Source organism: Moschus berezovskii, chromosome 24 (genome assembly GCF_049115385.1).
Source record: "Moschus berezovskii isolate FMDL1 chromosome 24, NW_MosBer_1.0, whole genome shotgun sequence".
Lineage (NCBI taxonomy): Eukaryota > Metazoa > Chordata > Mammalia > Artiodactyla > Moschidae > Moschus > Moschus berezovskii.
The window spans coordinates 48,739,928-48,762,915 of NC_142483.1; the positions used below are offsets into that span (position 1 = coordinate 48,739,928).

General features: G+C 45.5%; 1 protein-coding gene across 3 annotated transcripts in view; it reads right to left on the reverse strand.

Annotated features, from left to right (window-relative positions):
* Positions 1 to 466: 466 nt before the first annotated feature.
* The window catches only part of MOBP (myelin associated oligodendrocyte basic protein), a 37,895-nt gene continuing 15,373 nt past the window's right edge, over positions 467 to 22,988 (reverse strand). The window contains exons 3-5 of one of the 3 annotated variants that reach the window (XM_055413377.2): positions 12,346 to 12,555; positions 11,833 to 12,084; positions 467 to 2,969 (exon numbers count right to left, since the gene is read on the reverse strand). In XM_055413377.2, coding sequence (XP_055269352.1) covers position 2,969; positions 11,833 to 12,084; positions 12,346 to 12,551 — 459 coding nt within the window. In that variant the 5' untranslated portion in view covers positions 12,552 to 12,555 and the 3' untranslated portion in view covers positions 467 to 2,968. Of the gene's footprint in view, positions 2,970 to 11,597; positions 12,085 to 12,345; positions 12,556 to 22,988 lie in introns of those variants that run through there. The other 2 variants (XM_088831721.1, XM_088831720.1) reach the window with 2 other exon arrangements.

The window sequence follows — 22,988 nt, forward strand, 5'->3', positions numbered from 1 at the left end:
TCTTGCCAGCCTCCTCAGTTCCTGTTCTTTAGTTGCTAAGTTGTGTCTGACTCTTTGCAACCCCATGGGCTACAGCATGCTAGGCTTCCCTGGCCTTCACTATCTCCCAGAGTCTGCTCAGCTCCTGTCTCCACCAATGATCTCCTCCTCCTCCTCCTTACAGCCACTCTGCCACCTCCTTCCCAGCAGTATTCAACATGCCAGGTGTCAGCTGGGTTCATGGAACACTCCTGCTATGGCCTCCTCCACTGCCTCACTTCCTGGTGGAGCTTAGTTGAGGGAGTTGCATCTCCCTTCCCCAATTTCTGTCCTCACCTCCCATGGACTCTCACAGAGGATGCCCTACAGAGTCACACCCTAGAAGGTTCCTTGCTGCTGAACACAAGAGACACCTTTGACTTCTCTCTCTCTGAACTTTTGGAAAAGTATGCCTATTTTAAGAATAACAAACAAACACCCATTCAGTCAACAAGCATTTATTGAGTTCTTACTAGTGCTGGGAACTTAGAATGTGGCAGTAAACAAGTATTGGCAGTTGTGGAGTTTACATTAGAAGGAGATGGGGTCCCAAGCAATAAACAAATAAATATATGAACAAGATGGTTCAAGAAGGTGATAACTGCTAGAGTGATGCGATAGAGCGTGACTAGGGAAACCACACCGACTTCCCGGGGAAGCCTCTCTGACATGGTATTTGAGTTGAAGGCATTAGTGCAAAGATCTTGGGCCAGAACATCAAAGGCAGAATGAACAGTAAGAATAGAGCCCTGAGGTTGGCACAAGCACTCACAGATATGACAGCATATCATTTACACGTACAAAAGCAGAGACCAGAAAGAGGCAAAAGGGTGTGATCTTCCTGGGTAGCGAAAGGGCTTCTGAGTCACAAGCAAAGTGGACCAAGTCTGGAAGAACAACGAGCTCTGTACCCTTTGGGGCTGGGGCCTGGCTCCGCCTCCCCTCCTCCAGCCTCATGAATGGAAGGGTTGGAGAAGTGGAGGAGGACAGGGAGGAGGGTCTGCTCCCTGTGCCCTCCACCCTTCAACCCCGGCTTTAGAAACCAATAGGCACATTGGCAAAAACAAGTTGGAATGGCCTTCTGGAATGGACCCCACTGGAGCCTGAAGAGAGATGGATCCCCTCAACTCTCCTTCCATCCCTCCTCTCTCAGCAGGGTAGGGAAAGTAGCCCAAGGAGGGGTGCTCCTACAAGGCCACTGCTGGGTAGAATCCTACATCAAGGTCAGCCCTGAAGGGAGCGTGGTCTTCTCTCATGGTCAGCTTCAGCGGTCAGGGTCCTCCAGGGCCATGGGATTGACACAGAACTCAGAGGGGCTCTCTAGTATTTGTGCCTGGGAGTGAAGACAAGCCCAAAGATATTCTCCCAAAGCCAAGTTTCTAAACACACACACACACACACCAATCCACAGGAGCACCAGGTGATCTGAGGGTCCCCTGTTTTACCTGGGGGCATTGTCCCCCACACATGTATATGTATAGGGGGTGTAGTAAAACCAGGGTGGAGTGACGGAGTAAGTTCTATGGCCCTGATCAAGAGCCCATCCTCAAGATCAAAGTCCTTTTCAAGAGCCTAGGGCTACAGATAATGGGAGCAAATCAAAAAGAAGAGATGAGAAGTCAACCCCAACCCTGCTCCATGATAACTGGCTTCAGACCCCCACATACCATGGAGTGGTTTCACACACAGGGAGGGAAGCCTTGGACTGCTCAGCTGCCCCAACTCACCCCTCCCTGGCTTAATTCTCCTCTCCCAAAGGCCAAGTTCCTCTCCTAGTTTTCCTGATCCCTCTACAGTATATAAAGGAGTCCAGGCAGGGAGAGTGGGGGTGGAGCTTGGGGGGGCAGGTCTCAGCCCTCCCCCAGGAGTTTGGGGCTCCATGGCCTGAGAACAGAAACGTTCTGAGCACCCTTTCTGGCCCTGCGAAGGTGCCCTGGGCCCTGCCTGTGTCCCGAGGTGGGGAGGGGGGAAAACAGTAGCGCTGCCTCCCAAGGGGCCCACTTAGCAGCCTTGTCTCTGAGCCCTCAGGAGAGGGGAGGCAGGCAGGATACTGAGCCCAGATTACTTGCCCAGGGTTACACACTTTACAGAGCAGGTAGTGCTGGAGTTCAGACTGTCCAATGGGTTGGACTTAGACGGTTGCCTCACAGTGTTTGCTGTCACCCAGGAGGGTTCGGGAGGAGACATCCACAGATCCCTGTGTGAGCCTGGGGGGTGGGAGGGAGCACCTTCCTCATGACTTTGCTCTAGCTTCTGACCCAGCACATTAGCCACCTCTGGCATCTAGACAGCTCCTATCCTCCTGGGAATCTCCCTGCATCTCCGGAACATTTGGCAGCCCAATGTCTTACTACAAAAGAACTTGAATCTTCCACACTTGAAGCCAACTATGCCTCTGACTGTGAGCTAGTGCAGGGACTGATTAAGAAGGTCAGACGGAAACCAAAGGGCACAGGGGGACAGAGGAGCCCAGGCAGAGGATTAATGACGAAGGAGGAGGTCAGGATTAAAAGTCAGCCTAGGCAACAAGATGCCCGGCACGGAGGGGTCTTGAGGTTGGAGGACAACATGTGGACTGGCAGTGGAGCCGTCCTGCTCCAAAGACCCTGGAGGCCTGTGTACATCCTCCAGGGGACAGGACTGTGGCTGAGACCAAGAGGGCTGTGGGGCCTGAGGGATGCTGCGGGGACCCACCGCCTGGAGCCTAACGCACAGAGGTGTCCCCTCTCACCTCCAGGCAGGCTGCCCGGCGGCGCCCGCCCCACAGGGACTGTGGGCATCGGCTGTGGCCACATCAGCAGGTGGTGGCCCCTGCATCATATTCAAAGCCGGGTGACCTGTCCCAGGGCACGTGCGTCGAGAAGCAGTGAGTCCAGGAGCTGAGGCCGACCGTTCACTTGAGACTCCTCCATCACTTCTTCCGAGGGGTCGGCTTGATCCTCCTTTTCAATCTGGTTAACAAAAAGAAACAGAAGAACCCTCAGCATCGCTAAGTGATGTGTCCTCTCTCGGTGCTCAGTTAATAGAATTGTAGACTTATAGACTACCTTTGAGGTGATCACTTCTGGTAAACTCAGCCTTAAAAATTTCTCTTTAATTTCTCAATTCTGGAAGTATCTGGCCAAAATAATATAATATTTTTAATTTTATAATAAGATTTTATATTTTTGGCCTAAGCCTGAGAAAGATATTCTTTAAAAACTCTTCTTTTTGTCCAGTGATTATTTTTTTTCTGTCTAATCATTGCAAATATTTTGAAATACAGAAAAACACAAAATCAAAATACTACCACTCCTAGAAAAAGCTAATTTTACTGCCTATAGACATGCACATGAATATACACACAAATACATATAGGGGTGTGTATGCACATGCTCAAACTACCGCACAATTGCACTCATCTCACACGCTAGTAAAGTCATGCTCAAAATTCTCCAAGCCAGGCTTCAGCAGTATGTAAACCGTGAACTCCCAGATGTTCAAGCAGGTTTTAGAAAAGGCAGAGGCACCAGAGATCAAATTGCCAATATCCGCTGGATCATGGAGAAAGCAAGAGAGTTTCAGAAAAACATCTATTTCTGCTTCATTGACTATGCCAAAGCCTTTGACTGTGTGGATCACAATAAACTGTGGAACATTCTGAAAGAGATGGGAATCCCAGACCACCTGACCTGCCTCTTGAGAAACCTGTATGCAGGTCAGGAAGCAACAGTTAGAACCGGTCATGGAACAACAGACTGGTTCCAAATAGGAAAAGGAGTGCGTCAAGGTTGTATATTGTCACCTTGCTTATTTAACTTATATGCAGAGTACATCATGAGGAACGCTGGGCTGGAAGAAGCACAAGCTGGAATCAAGATTGCTGGGAGAAATATCAATAACCTCAGATATGCAGATGACACTACCCTTATGGCAGAAAGTGAAGAGGAACTCAAAAGCCTCTTGATGAAAGTGAAAGAGGAGAGTGAAAAGGTTGGCTTGAAGCTCAACATTCAGAAAACAAAGATCATGGCATCTGGTCCCATCACTTCATGGGAAATAGATGGAAAAACAGTGGAAACAGTGTCAGACTTTGTTTTTTTGGGCTCCAAAATCACTGCAGATGCTGATTGCAGCCATGAAATTAAAAGACGCTTGCTCCTTGGAAGGAAAGTTATGACCAACCTTGATAGTATATTAAAAAGCAGAGACATTACTTTGCCGACCAAGGTCCGTCTAGTCAAGGCAATGGTTTTTCCCGTGGTCATGTATGGATGTGAGAGTTGGACTGTGAAGAAAGCTGATCGCCGAAGAATCGATGCTTTTGAACTGTGGTGTTGGAGAAGACTCTTGAGAGTCCCTTATACTGCAAGGAGATCCAACCAGTCCATTCTAAAGGAGATCAATCCTGGATGTTCATTGGAGGGACTGATGCTAAAGCTGAAACTCCAATACTTTGGCCACCTCATGAGACGAGTTGACTCACTGGAAAAGACTCTGATGCTGGGAAAGGTTGGGGGCGGGAGGAGAAGGGGACGACGGAGAATGAGATGGCTGGATGGCATCACCGACTCTGTGGACATGAGTTTGAGTGTACTCCGGGAGTTGGTGATGGACAGGGAGGCCTGGCGTGCTGTGATTCATGGGGTCGCGGAGAGTCGGACACGACTGAGCGACTGAACTGAACTGAACTGATGCACATTATAAAATTGCGACCGTATTGATATGTTCCTATTTTGATGCAGAATAGACTTTTCAAGAAGGAGATAACACCCAGTTATTTCCTTATAAATATGTGATCATTATAAATATGTGATCCCAAAATACTATTGCTTGAAAGTTTATTCTCCAACTGAGGGATTGAATTATTTAGACTGCAGAATCTATGTGGCTACCTTCAAAATGAGGTCATGTCAAATAGTTTCAGAATATCATCAAAGTTCTTAATTTAAGAAATAACTAAGAAAAAAAATACCAAGACAAATGCATCAGGAATATGCATTTTTCTACCAGAGACTAACGTTATGAGGATCACAGCTTTTCCTATAACTTGGGGACTTTGAAAACTTAAAAGTAAAATTCAAAATAAAGTGTTAACAACAGCATTCTCCCAAACCCCAAATTATATGGCAAGTGCTAGTGCCCTTCAGAAAGGATCCAGGACACCAGGAAAAACAATGAAGAAATACTTTGCTGAAACTTGCCTAGTGAATTGTAGCCTGAAAGGCAGGAACATGTCTCTTGAAATTTAGGAAGAGAATCTGTTTTCTGGATTTTTTCGATGCCTTCCAGACATAGGGCCAGCCTGTTGACATTAGAACGTCCTATAGATACTGCTGAATCTAAAAACCTGGATGCTGACACCAGTGTGTATGCTCACATTGCCTGGGTACCACCTCTGCAGTTACCGCTGCAGACTTAGCATCTTAGCTACTCTGAGCACCTGCTTATGTCATGGGCACTCCCCTGTGTCCAAACCATCCAGCAGCATCCCCTGAGTTCCTTCTCAACCAAAGGAAGCAACCAAGTTGGGGCGGATTTGCTAGTTGTTAGGATTGAGTGACAAAGTGTATCTGTTAACTAAAAGTTCTAATAAGAGCCACTTACTAGCAGTAGAAGATGATGAACTACGCATTTTACCATGATCACAAACAAGGGAGGTAATAGCCACATGTCACAGATGGGAAAAACACAGCTTTCAGAGAATAAGTGACTTGGACAGGCAGCTGTGCTTAGCCTCAAACCTGATGCTGAGGTTTGACCTCTCTGCTGGGCTGGACTGACTGCTAGGTGTATTGATAGGTCTGTTCAGTCAAGTCCTGAGTCGGGCCCTGGGGTCCTGAGTATAAGATAGAGTCCCTGGAACTTCCCTGGTGGTCCAGTGGCTAAGACTGTGTTCCTAACGCAGGGGGCCTGGGTTCAATCCCTGGTCAGGGAACTAGATCCCACATGCCACAGCTAAATATCCCATGTGTCACGATTAAGACTTGGTACAGCCAAATAAATAAATATTTAAAACAGGAAGAAAAAAAAAAAGAGTCCCTGCTCCCACAACTCCTGCACCCTCCAGCAAGGGAGATGGACCCTGGGGTTTCAAATGTACCAGCTGAGCTCACATTGGAGTTGGCCTCTGCTAAGTGAGAAGGCTTTATCTAAGGGCCATTCTGAGGCTCCTTCCCACTGATAGCAATGATGACTCTGCAGACACGGGGTTCCTCTGGCTACATGACGTACTCTGCATATCATCCCCGTTGGCCCCATCTGGCCATTGGCCAAACCAAGATAGGAAAATAACTGGTCACTATTAAGCAAAAACCAAAGCTGTATAACATGTCCCAATCATCATCTTGTAGCCTAGCTCTGAAGGGTGAAAATTGTAAAGACCTTCCTCATGGCAGAGCAGAAGAGACAAATGGCTCGGGGCCCTGTAGGGCTGGGGAAAGAAGAGGCATGAGTTTTGGCCTCACATAATCAACCATCACAGGACTGTTCTTCGGGGTCTTAGTTCTCCTTAAGAAGAGCTGGCCCTAAATGTAGATTAGAATTAAGTCCATCATGTAAATGCAACCCCAAGAGCTTCATCTCTCATAAGCATCAAGGTGATGTCAGTACCTGGTGATCCTGGGCAATTGCCCAAGTTAAGAATTCTAGTGGTAATTGGAACCTCTTTGATTCTGTAAATGCAAAGCATATTCATGCCCATACTCTAGTTTGATGATAGAGGATGTCAATCAATGAGCTATGAGGAAAGATAAGCCACATCCTGAAATAAGAATTTGAGGTAAAAACAGGTATGAACCTAAAACTCAACCCAAGTCCAATATCTGGTTGGGCCCAGGCCTTTGGGATCTAATCCCTTTTAATTATTCAGAAAGACCATTTGGCAAGGACTTAATCTTATTAAAATATTTTTCTAAAAATGTTCTAGGTGAAATAGCAGTTTAAACCACATACAGAAACTAGGCATAGAGAGCAAAAAGGAAAAAAAATAAAACTGTCTCTTTTTACAGATAACATGACTATCAATGTAGAAAATCCCAGAGTCTACCCTCCCCCACAAAAAAAAACTAGAATAAGTGAGTTTAGCAAGATTACAAGATACATGATCAGTATACAAAAATCAATTATATGTTTATACATTGGCAATGAACAATTAAAATTGAAAAAGAACTCTTTGAATAGTACCTAAAAGCATGAAATGCCTAAGAGTAAAGCAAACAATATGTGTGAGATCTGTATACTGCAAACTACAAAACAAAAAGGAGCTAAATGAATGGGGAGATATACCATGTGCGGTTCTCCCCAAGTAGACTTACAAACTTAACACTATCACACGCAGCTTTACCAGGATGTATTGTAGAAATTCAGACACTGACACTAAAATTTCTATGGGAAAGTGGAAGAATGAGAATGACCAAAAACAATTTCAAAAATGAAAAAGAGTGTTGAAGAATTTACACTAAACTACTTTTAACACTTACTATAAGGCTATAGTTAATGAAGCTGGTTAAATAAAAGATACATAAATTAATGAAACAGAATAGAAAGTCCAGAAAAAAATTCACACATGACCAACCAATTTTTGACAGAATTGCAAAAGTGATTCAGTGGAGAATCTTTTCAACAAATGATGCTGGAACAATGGAATATCTGTATGTAAAAAAATTTGAACCTCCATTTATAAAAAATTAACCCCAAATGGATAGTAAAAGTTAACTTTTTAAATTTTGAAAAGAAAATATAGGAGAAAATCTTTGTGACCTTTGGTTAGGTACAGACAATACAAAAAGCACACATACAATACAAAAAAACATGATCTATAAAAATAAAAAATTAATAAGTTGGATTTAGCCAAGGTTTAAAACTTTGGTCCTTCACAGAGACACTGTTAAGAAAATGATAAACCACAGAATAGGAGGAAATATTTGCAAAATATATATTTAACAAAGGGCTTGTATCCAGATATATATTTTTATATACCTGATATATATAAAATAATTATATTATTTCACAATAATATAATTATAATGTTATACAATAATACAATATTAAGACACAATAATAAGAAAATAATTTGCTTTTTAAATGAGCAAAAGATCGAGCACACACTTCAATAAATGTCTTTGGTGGATGATTTAAAAAACATTTAAAAAGCATCATTAATCAATAGGAAAAGCAAAATTAAAACTACAGTGAGGTAGTACCACAACTCTTATATTAGAATGGATAAAATTTTAAAGGGCTTCCCTGGTGGCTCAGTAGTAAAGAATCCACCCACCAATTCAGGAGATGCAGGTTTGACCCCTGGGTCAGGAAGATGCCCTGGAAAAGGGAATGGCAACCCACTCCAGTATTCTTGCCTAGGAAATCCCATGGATAGAGGAGCCTGGTGGGCTACAGTCCCTGGTGTCACAAAAGAGTCGGACATGACTTAGGGACTAAACAACAATAAAATGAGCCCTTATGTTCACTGCAGCATTATTTATGAATAGCCAAGATATGGAAACAAGTGTCCATCAGTGGAGAAGTAAATAAACTGTAGAGCATACACACACACACATACACACACACACATACACACACACACACACACACACACACACACACACATACATGCATGTAGTTGGCCAAAAAGCAAAAAGTTCATTCTAGTTTTTCCGTAACACCTTGCATATATATGTATATGCAATGGATTATTATTCACCCATAAAAAGGTATGGAATCTTTCCATTTGCAGCAGCATGGAAGGACATGGAGGGCATTATGCTAGGAAACATGTCAGAGAAAGATAAGCATCGCAGGATCTCTTCTACATGTGGAATCGAAAAAAGCAAACAACGAAATGAAAAACGAGCTCAGAGGGAGAACAGAGGCAGAGGGCAGGGAGGAGACGTGGGTAAACTGTTTTGACTTCTTTTTTAGTTTAAATAAACTGGAGAACTTAAAATAATTTAAATAAAGAATTAAATAATGAACACTTTAAACATTTTAAAATCAAACTACCAGGATTAAAAAAAGGAGTCTGATGGAGAGAGAAGGAAAAGCCTGGTGAAGTTGCGGAACAGTTGCTGTGGGAACCCTTAACAGCGCACGCTGGGAGAAAAGCAGACTGTTGATGAGTTGGATGAGTCCACTGGTGATTTCAGAACTGTCTCTTTGTTTCCGTCATTGGAGAATAAACTCCATAAGAACAGATGGTTCAGACGCAGCTCCATCCAGCAGAGCTCAGCAAGCCCTCAGCACAGCCTCACAGCCTGTGTCCCTGGTATTCCTCACCTACCCTAACCTTCCCAAACCTCTGATTCTTTCCTCCTCAGAGTATGACTTGCCTTCGTCTCAGCCCGTTAATGAGTCTCTCTCTGCTTTCCAAAGCCGAACAGCTTTTCCTCCTCCCATCAGTGGCCCACCCCTCCACACACACTAGGAGGAGCCTTACTCGATCCATGATCTCTGTATCCCCTCCTCTGTTTCTAGGCTCAGGCTCACTTCTGCATCCCTTCACATCAACTCTAAATGTACTTTAAGTTATGGTTAAAAAAAAAAAATTCCAGAAAGTAAAACTGGCAGCACTGTGTGTGTGGTCACAGGTTGGAAGTCAGAGTGGGGCTTGGGTTTCCAGAGGGAGTGACTAGAGGGGCTGTGGTGTTATTTGCTGAGATTGTTGATGAGAGGAAGAGTGAGCATTACTAAAGACCCAAAAGGCCTCTGTCAAAATTGTATAACCTCTGAAGGTCAGATCTCGAGAATGGCACCATTTCTAAAAGTAAGTCAATTTCAGGAAAACTTTTTGTGACCTTCTCTTCACGTGGAATTTAGTAGCTCTGCCTCAGAGTGAATTATTCCCCATTACCCTTCCTGCTACCGCTTTGATTTAGGACAGTCAGTGTCAATAGAGTATTGTATGCATATTGCGCGGTATGGTGAAGAAGTAGCCGGTTGCCTTAGGACCTTGGGAACCTGAGGAGGGAGAATGAGTAGACAGAAAGTGTTCAGATGCGTCTGGGATGTCGCTGGACCTTATGAATGAAGCCTGCCAGGTCCCCTGGCCCCAGGGAAGGGACGACAACTGAGGAGGCAACAGCCTATAGAGGTGTCTTCTCTGATACCCACCGAGAACAGCTAAATGGGGGAGTCAAAATACACCACCACCAAAATATTTAAGTAAGTAAAACCAGTGAGGCTAGATCCAGACGCATCTGTGTCTCAGAGGAGATGGGCTTTCATTGTCTTCCTCCTCCTCCTGATGTCCTGGTTCAGTTCCCAGCCACCCAACAGCCATCACGCCCCTCACTGGGGATGGTGGGCGTGAAGCCACCACCATGGATGATGTGCCATATACAGTTAGTTTCCTCCGCTCTCCACACTTCCTAAGCACGTCCACACATCAAAACTTACCTGTCGTAGGACCTTAGGACTCAGGCCCCTTCAGAGGCATAAATTAACAACCAGATCACCTGGTATACAGCTTCCTATTACATTTTTAGTGACTTACCAGTCACTTACCAATCTGTTATTTCTCTTCACAAATTAACCTCACCTATGCTGAGGATGGGGTGGTTACCTGTTGAAAATGCAGCTCCCCTGACCTCACCAGTGACCCAAGGAATTAGATGCTTTGCGAGCATTTTAACGTTCCCCAGTTGATTCTTTTATGTACTAAATCTGAAAACATCATGAGACATGCACACACTATTATATACTATGTAGCATCAGAGCATATATGGGAATCTCAAATACAATTAACGCCCAGTGTTAACTTATAAAACGGGTTCATTTTCAAATACTAAAAGGATTAAAGAATTGGCTTGCCATGCGTGTGGGCAGAGAGTATATGGGAAATCTCTAACCTTCTGTTCAATTTTACTATGAACCAAAAACTGATCTGAAAAAGCCATCTATTAAAAAAAAAAAAAGGCTGACCTGCCTAAGATGGAGCTGATGAGCACGTGCTCCCCGGTTCACCTATTCTGTCGACAGGCATCACCCACTTTGGTTGTTGTTCAACCACCAAGCTGTGTCCAACTCTTTGGGACCCCATGGACTGCAACATGCCTGGCTTCCCTGTCCCTCACCACCTCCCAGAGTCTCGATGGACACGAGTCCATTGAATCGGTGACACCATCCAACCATCTCATCCTGTTTCCCTCTTCTCTGTCTCCCTGTTATCCTCTACTTATCCTCCCTCTTACCCTCTCCTTCTAACCTAACCTCTTTGAAGCCCCAAACAGGCAGAGCCATTCCCCAGGTTCCCATTGCCCAATGCACATGGTGATCTTGAGAGTCCTAGAGCATTTAACCCTACACTGTGGCTAACTATTCTCTCATTTGGTCCGGTGAGTCACGAAAACCTGGTTGTTCTAGCTGCTTCCCCATCCCCAACATAGTATGTGGAACTCTATACATATGCAATCACGCTTGTTGAGGTTACCATCAGATGAAGTGGGTTGGGAGGAGGGCTGAATGAGCTGGCTGACTCTCCTTTAGCACACACACATACCCCTGAGAGTCCCCATGCCTTCTCTCTCTGAGGGCCTTGTTTACTGAATCTGTCACTGTGGTTCATACTCTGACCTTATAAATTAATCGATTATTTCCGGCCCTATTAGACAAAGGGAGCAACCCACACGGCCATCTGAAGTATTGTACCAACAGCGTCTTTGAGCAACGCAGGAGCCACACCAGGAGTTTCAAACGAGGGGATTTAATGCAGGGAACTGATGACACAGCGTGTGTAAGGCGGAATGGAGGACCATTGAGACAACCCGTTGGTAGTAAACACAGGAAGCAGCTACTAACCTGAGGGCTGGGGGAGCAAAAGGGAAGAGGTGGTGTTACCAGAACCTAGAAGCTTTGGCGGGGGACCCCCCACGGCTGGTGCCCGGCCCTCTCTGGGGGCTGCTGCGCGGCTGCTGCTTGGCCTTCTGAGCGGGCCGCTGCTTGGCTGGCGGAGGCCGGGCTTCTGGGCGGGGCCGTGGCTGGCGTTCGGGCCTCGGAGGGGACCGTGGCTTGGCCGGTGCTCTGACCACCGCGGGGGGTGCAGCTGGCGGGCGCTTGGGCCTCTGAGGGGACGGTGCGCGGCGGCTGGTTCTGAGAGGGCCAAAAGAAGCTGCAGGCTGGGGCAGCGGCTCTCCTCTGCTGCCTCGGGGATGCTGACGGCGCCGGAAACGGAGGCCGCCCTGCGCCCCCTCCCACCGGCCAGTCTCCCTCCGGTGCCTTCCGATGGCAGAGCCTGCCGGGGAGCCGCGGGCTTGGGGGAGCGCGGGTTGCAGAGCCCCGGCCCCGGCGTCGCGGAGCAGGAAGGGGAGCTCGGGCCAGAGCGCGAGGCGGGCGGCCGCACAGACCACTCACCTGGTCTTCTGGCAGGCGCAGCAGATCCAGTCCTCCTCTTTCTTCTGGTAGAAGCAGCCACTTTTACAGATGCTGTACTTGCGGTCCACGATCTCGCGTTTGGAGTTGAGGAAGGTGAACGGCGGGCAGCAATGTATGCTGAAGTGCTCGGAGAACTTCTGGTTCTTGGAGAGTCTGGGGCCCTCCTTAGCCACTTTCTGACTCATCTCACTGGAAAAAACAGTGATGGGGGCAGGCGGGGTGGGGAGACGTAAAACACATCAGGCGAGGGAGGTTTCTAGTCAAGGAGCCCACTCCAGGCCACTCCCATGCTGCAAGCTCACATTCAGAGCTGCCTTCCATCCTGAATCTAGGTCAGTTTCCTGCCCAGCTCTGTGGAAAGGAGCTATTGAATAAATTGCACTTAAAAAAAATTATTTTTAAAATGTTGAGTATAGCTGCTTTCCAAAGTTGTGTTAGTTTCTACTGTACAGCAAAGTGAATCAGCTATACATGTACATGTATACCCTCTTTTTTGGATTCCCTTCCCAATTAGGTCACTGCAGAGCACTGAGCAGAGTTCCTTGGGCTATACAAGTTATCATTAGTTTCCTATTTTATAGGAATCAATAGTGTACATAGGTCACAGTATATATATGTCAATGCCAACCTTCCAATACATCCCATCCGAAATTTAAAAAAAAAAAATTGTGTATGGTTTTTAAAGGTTGCATTCCATTTACAGTCATTACAAAATTTTGGCTGTATCCCCCATGTTGCAATATATCCCTGTAACCGAGATTCCAAGGCAACATTTCATGCAAAGATGGGCTCGATAAAGGACAGAAATGGTATGGACCTAACAGAAGCAGAAGATATTAAGAAAAGGTGGCAAGAATACACAGAAGAACTGTCAAAAAAGATCTTCATGACCAAGATAATCACGATAACGTGATCACTGACCTAGAGCCAGACATCTTGGAATGTGAAGTCAAGTGGACCTTAGAAAGCATCACTATGAACAAAGCTAGTGGAGGCTATGGAATTCCAGTGGAGCTATTTCAAATCCTGAAAGATGATACTGTGAAAGTGCTGCACTCAATATGCCAGCAAATTTGGAAAACTCAGCAGTGGCCACAGGACTGGAAAAGGTCAGTCTTCATTCCAATCCCAAAGAAAGGCAATGCCAAAGAATGCTCAAACTATCGCACAGTTGCACTCATCTCACACGCTAGTAAAGTCATGCTCAAAATTCTCCAAGCCAGGCTTCAGCAATACGTGAACCGTGAACTCCCAGATGTTCAAGCAGGTTTTAGAAAAGGCAGAGGCACCAGAGATCAAATTGCCAACATCCACTGGATCATGGAGAAAGCAAGAGAGTTCCAGAAAACCATCTATTTCTGCTTCATTGACTATGCCAAAGCCTTTGACTGTGTGGATCACAAACTGTGGAACATTCTGAAAGAGATGGGAATACCAGACCACCTGACCTGCCTCTTGAGAAACCTGTATGCAGGTCAGGAAGCAACAGTCAGAACTGTACATGGAACAACAGACTGGTTCCAAATAGGAAAAGGAGTACGTCAAGGTTGTATATTGTCACCCTGCTTATTTAACTTATATGCAGAGTACATCATGAGGAACACTGGGCTGGAAGAAGCACAAGATGGAATCAAGATTGCCGGGAGAAATATCAATAACCTCAGATATGCAGATGACACCACCCTTATGGGAGAAAGTGAAGAGGAACTCAAAAGCCTCTTGATGAAAATGAAAGAGGAGAGTGAAAATGTTGGCTTGAAGCTCAACATTCAGAAAACTAAGATCATGGCATCCGGTCCCATCACTTCATGGGAAACAGATGGGGAAACAGTGGAAACAGTGTCAGACTTTGTTTTTGGGGGGGCTCCAAAATCACTGCGGATGCTGATTGCAGCCATGAAATTAAAAGATGCTTGCTCCTTGGAAGGAAAGTTATGACCAACCTAGATAGTATATTAAAAAACAGAGACATTACTTTGCCAACAAAGGTCCGACTAGTCAAGGCTATGGTTTTTCCCGTGGTCATGTATGGATGTGAGAGTTGGACTGTGAAGAAAGCTGATCGCCGAAGAATCGATGCTTTTGAACTGTGGTGCTGGAGAAGACTCTTGAGAGTCCCTTGGACTGCAAGGAGATCCAACCATTCCATTCTGGGGGAGATCAGTCCTGGGTGTTCATTGGAAGGACTGATGCTAAAGCTGAAACTCCAATACTTTGGCCACCTCATGCGATGAGTTGACTCACTGGAAAAGACTCTGATGCTGGAAAGGATTGGGGGCGGGAGGAGAAGGGGACGACAGAGAATGAGATGGCTGGATGGCATCACCGACTCGATGGACGTGAGTTTGAGTGGACTCCGGGAGTTGGTGATGGACAGGGATGCCTGGCGTGCTGTGATTCATGGGGTCGCAAAGAGTCGGACACGACTGAGGGACTGAACTGAACTGAGCCTATGTTACACCCAATAGTTAATACCTAGGCAGTATAAGGGAAGAATTTGTTCATTTTTATTTGTGTATTTTAAAATCAGGTTTTCTGAAAATGGACTCTCTTTTCTCTTATGTGTTAGCCACTCATTTAGGACAAAAAAAAAACTATATTATAAAGCCAAATACATCTATGGCAAAATAATGTTGTAGATTTAGGAGTGACTGTTTCTCTACTAAATCAAGAAAGATCTGTTATTAAAAGCATAATTGCTATTCATACAATATAATACTACACCAGAGAAACAACAGACTATAGACACACATCAACATGTTTGAATCTCACAAACATAATGTTGAACAAAAGAAGTCAGACACAAAGAAGTATAAGCTGTATGATTCAATTTATATGAGGTTCAAAAACATACCTGTCAAGTGCATGGTGCTAGAAATCAGAACATAATTATATTTGGAGAAGGCAGGGTCTGAGAAGAGGCAGGAGGGAGCCTGCTGGATCTTGATCTGGGAGATGACTACAGGTGTATATGTGTATAAAAGTTCAGTGAGCTCTGCACTTCATTTTTGTGCATTTTACTGCTTACCTAAGTTAAAAGGGGAGAAAGCAATGGCACCCCACTCCAGTACTCTTGCCTGGAAAATCCCAGGGACAGAGGAGCCTGGTAGGCTGCAGTGCATGGGGTCGCTAAGAGTCAGACGCTATTGAGCGACTTCACTTTCACTTTTCACTTTCATGCATTGGAGAAGGAAATGGCAACCCACTCCAGCGTTCTTGCCTGGAGAATCCCGGGGACAGGGGAGCCTGGTGGGCTTCCGTCTATGGGGTCGCACAGAGTCGGACACGACTGAAGTGACTTAGCAGCAGCAGCAGCAGCAAGTTAAAAGGGGGCTTCCCTGGTGACGCAGTCAGTAAAGACTGCCTGCAATGCAGGCAACCCGGATCTGATCCCTGGGTCAGGAAGACCCCCTGGAGAAGCAAATGGCAACCCCCTCCAATATTCTTGCCTGGGAAATCCTATGGACAGAGGAGCCTGGCGGGCTACAGTCCATGGGGTTGCAAGAGTTGGACACGACTTAGCGACTAAACCACCACCTAAGTTAAAAAGGAAGAGTAAGAGGAGGAAGACAAGAGACAGAGAATTTTGATTCTTGGAAAAATTCTGAAAGGGTGGGTAAGATCTTAATTACTACAACATCCTTTGAGAAACGTGACACACGCAGAAATAGTCCTACCTTAAATGACTGTTAATCAACAAGAGTCTACAAATAAACACAGGTACTGTGCATAGATACTGGACGCTGAGCATGTTCTTGCTCTCCGCAAACTCAAGGTCAAGTTGCACACACAGACATGCAACATGTCATTGCAAGACACAATGATGTCAACCAACAGAAATAAACACAAAGATCAAGGAAACCATGAAAAAGCGATAAATTCTTTGAAGACAGAACAGATAATCTGGGTTGGGTTTTATTGCTGTCGTTTATTTGCCCATGCCAGGTGTTAGTTGCAACATGTGAGATCTTCAGTTAGGGCACATGGGATCTAGTTCCCCAGCCAGGAATTGAGCCTGGGCCCCTGCATTGGAGGCACAGAACCCAGCCACTGGACCACCACGGAAGTCCTGGTTGTGTTTTAAGGATGAATATGTTAAAAACAACTAAGTTACTCTGAAGGAATATTTTGGATTTTGTTTTTGGTTTCTTTTGTTTTTTATTCAAGTATAGTTGATTTATAGTGTGTAATTTTTGTTGTTGCTGTTTTTTGATGGGGTTGTCTTCCTCTGTAGTTAGAAGTGAGGGCTGAAGAGCAAGTTGAGTGTAGTTATAAAAAGAAAATACATCCTTTTTCACCTCATAGACTTTGTAGAGTCCAAATTTTGTGTTATATCTGTTATCCGTTCCATTCCGTAGCTCAGTCGTGCCGGACTCTTTGCGACCCCGTGGACTGTAGCCTACCAGGCTTCTCCGTCCATGGGATTCTCCAGGCAAGAATACTGGAGTGGGTTACCGTTTCCTTCTCCAGGGGATCTTCCCGACCCAGGGATCGAACCCAGGTCTCCCGCTTTGGAGGCAGACACTTTAACCTCTGAGCCACCAGGGAAGCCCATGTTGCAAATGTTCTTTCCTGATGTTTCACCATCTTTTATCATGTCAAAAATAATTAAGTTTTAAAAAACTGTATGGCTGTCTCCGGTCTTAGTTGCAGTATACAGGATCTTTCGATGTAGCAAGTGGGTTTCTCCCTAGTGGCACACAGGCTTAGTTGCCCTGAGACAGGAGGGATCTTAGTTCCCCAACCAAGGAACAAACCCTGGTCCCCTGCACTGGCAAGTGGATTCTTAACCACTGGACCACTAGGGAAGTCCCCCAAATTATTAATTTTTAGGTAATTAAGTTTCCTACTTCCCAAGGAGTTCAGTGCTAAAGAATCTGCCTGCCAATGCAGGAGTCCCAGGTTCAGTCCCTGGGTCAGGAAGATCTGCTGGAGAAGGGAATGGCTACTCACTCCAGTATTTCTGCCTGGAGAAGTCCATGGACAGAGGAGCCTGGTGGAGTACAGTCCATGGGGTTGCCGAGAGTCGGACACAACTGAGCACGCCCACACAATACAGTTCCTTACTTGGGGCTTTATATTTTAGTTAGGAAAGTCCTCCTCACTGCACAAGTTCTGAGTCATAGTCACGGATATCTCATTTTGGAAGAGAATCTCCTCTGAACCTCATTTCCGTGTCTCTCTCTCTCTGTAACTCCTCACTTCTATAGAGAAGTTATCAATAAATACTCTTTTTCTCTATTTTTACATCTCCTCCCCATTCGTGCACGTTTGTCTGGCTTCTGTTCCTATCCACCCAGAGAACTGGTTCCCATAAAGACCCCCATGCTGCCAGAGCAGCCGTCTTCTGAGCTGAGCTCTCTTTCCCTGTAAACACTTCCCTGTCTGGTCACTGACATTCTCTTAGATTCCCTCCACCATCTCCACCACTTCCATCTCAGTATCTCTCATAGGCTCATCTGCTTTGTCCGAAACTTTTAATGTTAGAATTCTTCAAGGTAAAACAAATACTAAATGATTAATAGGGTTGCTTTGAGCCTCCAATGCAGCGTTTCTTATATGTTCCAGCTGTGCCAGGCACAGCCTCTGTAAGGAACGCAAAGCTGAGTCATACTGAGTCCCGTCCTCAAGAACTGTGTCCACCAGCTGGGAAGACAGGCAAGGCTGCACATGGCATGCTCATGGGTAACCAGACCCATCTATTGAGCCCAAATATGTACACATCTCTGGATCAGATAAACATCCTGCTGACGGTGAGCTCACAGTGAACATGAGGAATTTTGCCTAGATGTCAGTAAGTGCAATTCAAGGACAGCACGCTCTGGAACACGAGAATGTGCTGAGCAATGGCACGGAGAGTCCACCGAGTGGGGCCACGTGTCGGGCCGGGGAAGCAGGTAGACTATAAGGGGAAACCTTTCATCTGGCCCTGAGATTTGGACAGTCAGAGATAAGAGTTTGTGGAAGGATGGGAGCAGTTGATTCCTAGCAAAGATATAGAAAGGTGAATTGCAATCACGCTGAGAGCCTGCGCTGTCTGCCCGGCGTGGGAGAGGTGATGGTGCCAGGACCAGGTGATGAGGCAGCACGGAGTTACCCGTTGCTGTGAAGGCTCTAGCCCTCGTGGGTCGTGCCGTCAGCCGATCAGAAGTCGAAATGCAGGAGAGGGAGAGACCATCTCACTGGTCCGGGATATCGTGAGTTGAAGGTGCTCACAGCCATGTGGAAATGGGCACCTGAAACTCAGAAGCTAGAGCTGTCGTCTTGAGAGTCCTTCACCTCACGGAAGAGGCACCACCTTGGGAGTGGGTGTGGTGGGTGTGAGCTGAGTGAGGAGCCAGGCCAGGCGAGGCTCCCAGGAGCAGCAGTGGGCCTACCTTCAAGCCCCAGGAAGAGGGTCTGGGGAAGAAGGAGCCGCAGGGGCAGCAGGGAGGTGGGAGGAGCCTCTTGGAAGTCTCCAAATTTGCAGGAGGAGGACAGAGGTCATCAGTATCCAAAAAACTGCTTCATACGAACATTTTTGGACCAGTGAGAAACTGAAGTTGATTTTTAGGGTCTGATTCACTGTAATTACAACCCTGATGATCTTCCAAAGCCCTACCAAACCCTGCTGCTGCTGCTGCTGCTGCTGCTGCTAAGTCACTTCAGTCGTGTCCGACTCTGTGTGACCCCATAGACGGAAGCCCACCAGGCTTCCCCGTCCCTGGGATTCTCCAGGCAAGAACACTGGAGTGGGTTGCCATTTCCTTCTCCAATGTGTGAAAGTAAAAAGTGAAAGTGAAGTCGCTCAGTCGTGTCCGACCCTTAGCGACCCCATGGACTACAGCCTACCAGGCTCCTCCATCCATGGGATTTTCTAGGCAATAGTACTGGAGTGGCTTGCCATTGCCTTCTCCGTACCAAACCCTACACATAGGCAAAGTCCAGCTCAGGTTTCTGCTCCCCTGGGAAATGGTGGACTGAAGCACTCTTTAGGCTCCCAGCACACAGAGACAATGCTACTCCGCTTTTCACAAGCAATTCAAACATCACCAGTTCCTCTAGCCTGCTCGGGTCATCTTGCCCCCTGGTGTTAAAGGGAGATTTTAAGTCTCCTATGCCTCTAAATTCCTGCTCTGACTAAATTCTCGGTTCCCAGCCACCTGACAAGGTGCCTGGGCCCACTCTATGCCCATCTAGACCCCTGCCCAGAGTTCTCAAGTTATTCCCTGACAACTCTCCTTGCTCTCCTCCTTACCCACCATGTCCAGCAGGGGGCAGCCTTACCACTTGTTACCTGCCGAGTGTGTTCCTAAGGGGAAAAGCAGTTCTCTTCCCTGGAACCCTGACATTCTTCTAGAGCAGCCAGCTGAAAATTCACCCAGCTTTAACACAGCACTTTCCACCTTCCTTTAGTAAAATTTTTACAGTCAGTGGAAAATCTCTGGCTACTATTGCCTGTGGAAGCAGAAATATTGCTTTCAGTTGGGGTACATGGTTAATTGGTTATATAAACTCCCCTCCAACTCTGCCCACACCATGCCCAGCTTAAGAATGCTAAGATCCATGCGCTGAGCCATAGCAGCAACACACACACACAAGCCATCCTCTCCCACCACACCAGGCTTCTGAGTAAATTAGTTGTATTGTTGTTGTTGTTCAGTTACCCAGTCATGTCCAACTCTTTGTGACTCCATAGACGGCAGCACGCCGGGCCTCCCTGTCCCTCACCATCTCCCAGAGTTTGCCCAAGTTCATGTTCATTGCATCGGTGATGCCGTCCAGCCATCTCATCCTCTGACGCCCTCTTAGTTGTAACTACAGGCAAATAGGGCTTCCCAGATGGCTCAGTGGTAAAGAATTTGTCTGCTAATGCAGGAGACGCAGTTTCAATCCCTGGGTCAGGAAGATCTGCTGGAGGAGGAAATGGCAACCCACTCTAGTATTCTTGCCTGTACAATCCCATGGACAGAGGAACTTGGAGGGCTGTTACTAGTCATGGGGTCACAAAGAGTCAGACGTGACTGAGCATACACGCACAGGCAAATAACTAATTGTAGAGGAAATAATTCACACTTCCTGAGACCCTATTCTATGGTGGTGGTTTTATATCCTCTATCTCATTTTTCTAATACTGCATAATCATCAACAAACTAAAGACGAGATAGGCTAAGGAACATGACTGAGTTCAAAAAGCCAGTGAGAGGCAGAAGAGGATTTGAATACCTAGGCCCCTGTAACTCCAGCTTCCAGTGCTGTCTGACCAAGCTCAACACCATCTGAGCTCCCTATGCTCAGCCCTCCTCCCGGGGGAGCTGGTGTCCAGGGGATGGGACCAGCCTGGACTATGAGGGCCCCGAGGTGAGCCTGAGGATGGGATGCTGGCACAGAGATGCATGGGCCTACGTCCCAGGGTGACAGACACCAGAAGTTGGGGAAACAGCTCTCTGAAGAAAGGAAAGGTGGAGGGTGGAGTTTGGAGACATCACGACCCCATGCCAGAGCCCAGGGTGGAATGTAAACTCGGGCAGGGTCCCCAGGGGAGTATGACCCGCGGACGTTTACTCCATCCCTCCCTCACCAGCCCTTCAGTTCAATTCAGTTCAGTTCAGTCGCTCAGTCGTGTCCGACTCTTTGCGACCCCATGAATCACAGCATGCCAGGCCTCCCTGTCCATCACTAACATACACTGTTGAGAATTAGAAAGCCTGGATAAAGGAAAATGATGAAAATTCCTAAATTACTATCTCATAGTTAACCACTTATAAAATATTTAAACATTTTTCTTGCCTTGAGAATTTTACATGTAAATATATAGTTAATAAAGTTACACCATACCTTTATACTTTTCAAATTATATGCTTGAAAAATCAGTCATTTTTTAAGTTTTATAGATACAGATATAATATTACTTGTAGCATTTTTCTTACACCTTTTAAAATCTGTAATAAATTTATAGTCACAGTCCCCTTTATGGTTTATAACATATATTTGCATATTCTCTCATTTTCTTGATTAATCTTGACAGAACTTATCCCCTTTGTGACTTTTAAAAAAACAAACCAACTCTTGGTGTTCTTGCTTGTCTTTGCTCTTTTTTCTAGTCCATTAATTTCTGAGTGCATTTGTTATTGCTTTTTTTTTCCAGTTTTCTTTAGCTTATAATCTTGTGCTTTTTCTCTATTCTTGAGTCATACTCTTCTCATATGAGCATGTATGACTCTAACATCTACATACAACTTTAACTGCATGCCACAATATTAACAGAAACTTTTCAGTTTCTCTTCATTCTGAATGTGAATGAGTTCTTTGATTCATCAATTATTTTTAAAACTCTGTTGTAGAATTTCCAAGTGTATGAAGCTATTTTTATTACATTGACTTCTGACTTTAAGGCATTCTAGTGACTCTTTGAACTTGGTTGAATTTCACGTGTTCACAGTCAACATTTTTAAATGTTCCATGTGTGCTTTGAAAGACTGTGCATTTCCAGAAACAATTTGGAATTATCTCGGGAAGATAGGAATGTGAACAAGCTACAGTCTAGCAATTTATTTTTGGGTCATAGCTCAACCTTGCTGATAGAGCCCTTGGTGGAGCGCAAAGCTGGAGGAGCCTGAATCGTTGATGGCAGTCATTCTAGCCCTGCACCCCTGAGTACTGATCACCTTTTATGGGAGAGACAAACCAACTTCCACCTTGTTTAAACCACGATTTCAGCTACATGTGGTGAAATACAATTCTGACTCAGTACACTCCGTTCTCTCACCTTAAACAGTGTGTCTTAGTCAATCTGGATGTTATAACAAAAATACCATAAGCCGAGCAACTTATGAACAATAGAAATTTATCTCTCGTAGACTAGAGGCTGGGGAGTCTGAGATGAAGGTGCTGGCAGATTCTGGGTCTGGTGAGAGCCCACTTCCTGGCTCACAGATGGTGGAATGAGGAAGGGAGTCTCTGGGGTCTCTGTAATAAGGACACTAATTCCATCCATGACGTCTCCAACTACCATCACACTGGGGGTTAGATTTCAAAATATGAATTGTGGGAGACACAAGCAGTCAGTCCATATTAGAAATAACATAATATTTAGCTCAGAAGGCCTTTGATAGTATTAAATAAAATAAATAGGATAAGAACCCAACACTACCAAATGTAAGTAACTTGCTTCATAAATTCCATTTTCCTTTCACTAAGAATTCATTCAAATGACGTGTCTAATTCCGCTGACTTCTTCAGGCACACTCTTTATCTCACATGACATTTAATTCAAGCATTAATTAAATGCTTAATAAAGTAAAGACATCTTTATTTACTTCTGTGATTAAAAGCCGATCATTATAAACACTATATGTGTTTTCACAAACTGCACCACCTAATCGCAGAGAAAACATAAACTGTCTGGCAGGATGAAGAGAAAAAAATGACTGAATTTGAAACTGTAAAATGATAATTTCTTCCAGGTTTTCCAGATGTCTCTGTATACGCTAAAACTAAAGAGGAGAGGAAGTGAGGCAGGGATCTGAAGAGGGCGAAAAAGTGGAGGAAAGGAACCAAACGGAGAATAGGAACCTCCTCTCGCTGTTCCTCGAGCACCTCCTGTGCTCAGGTGCTTCCTGTCATTTCTACACTTGCTCTTA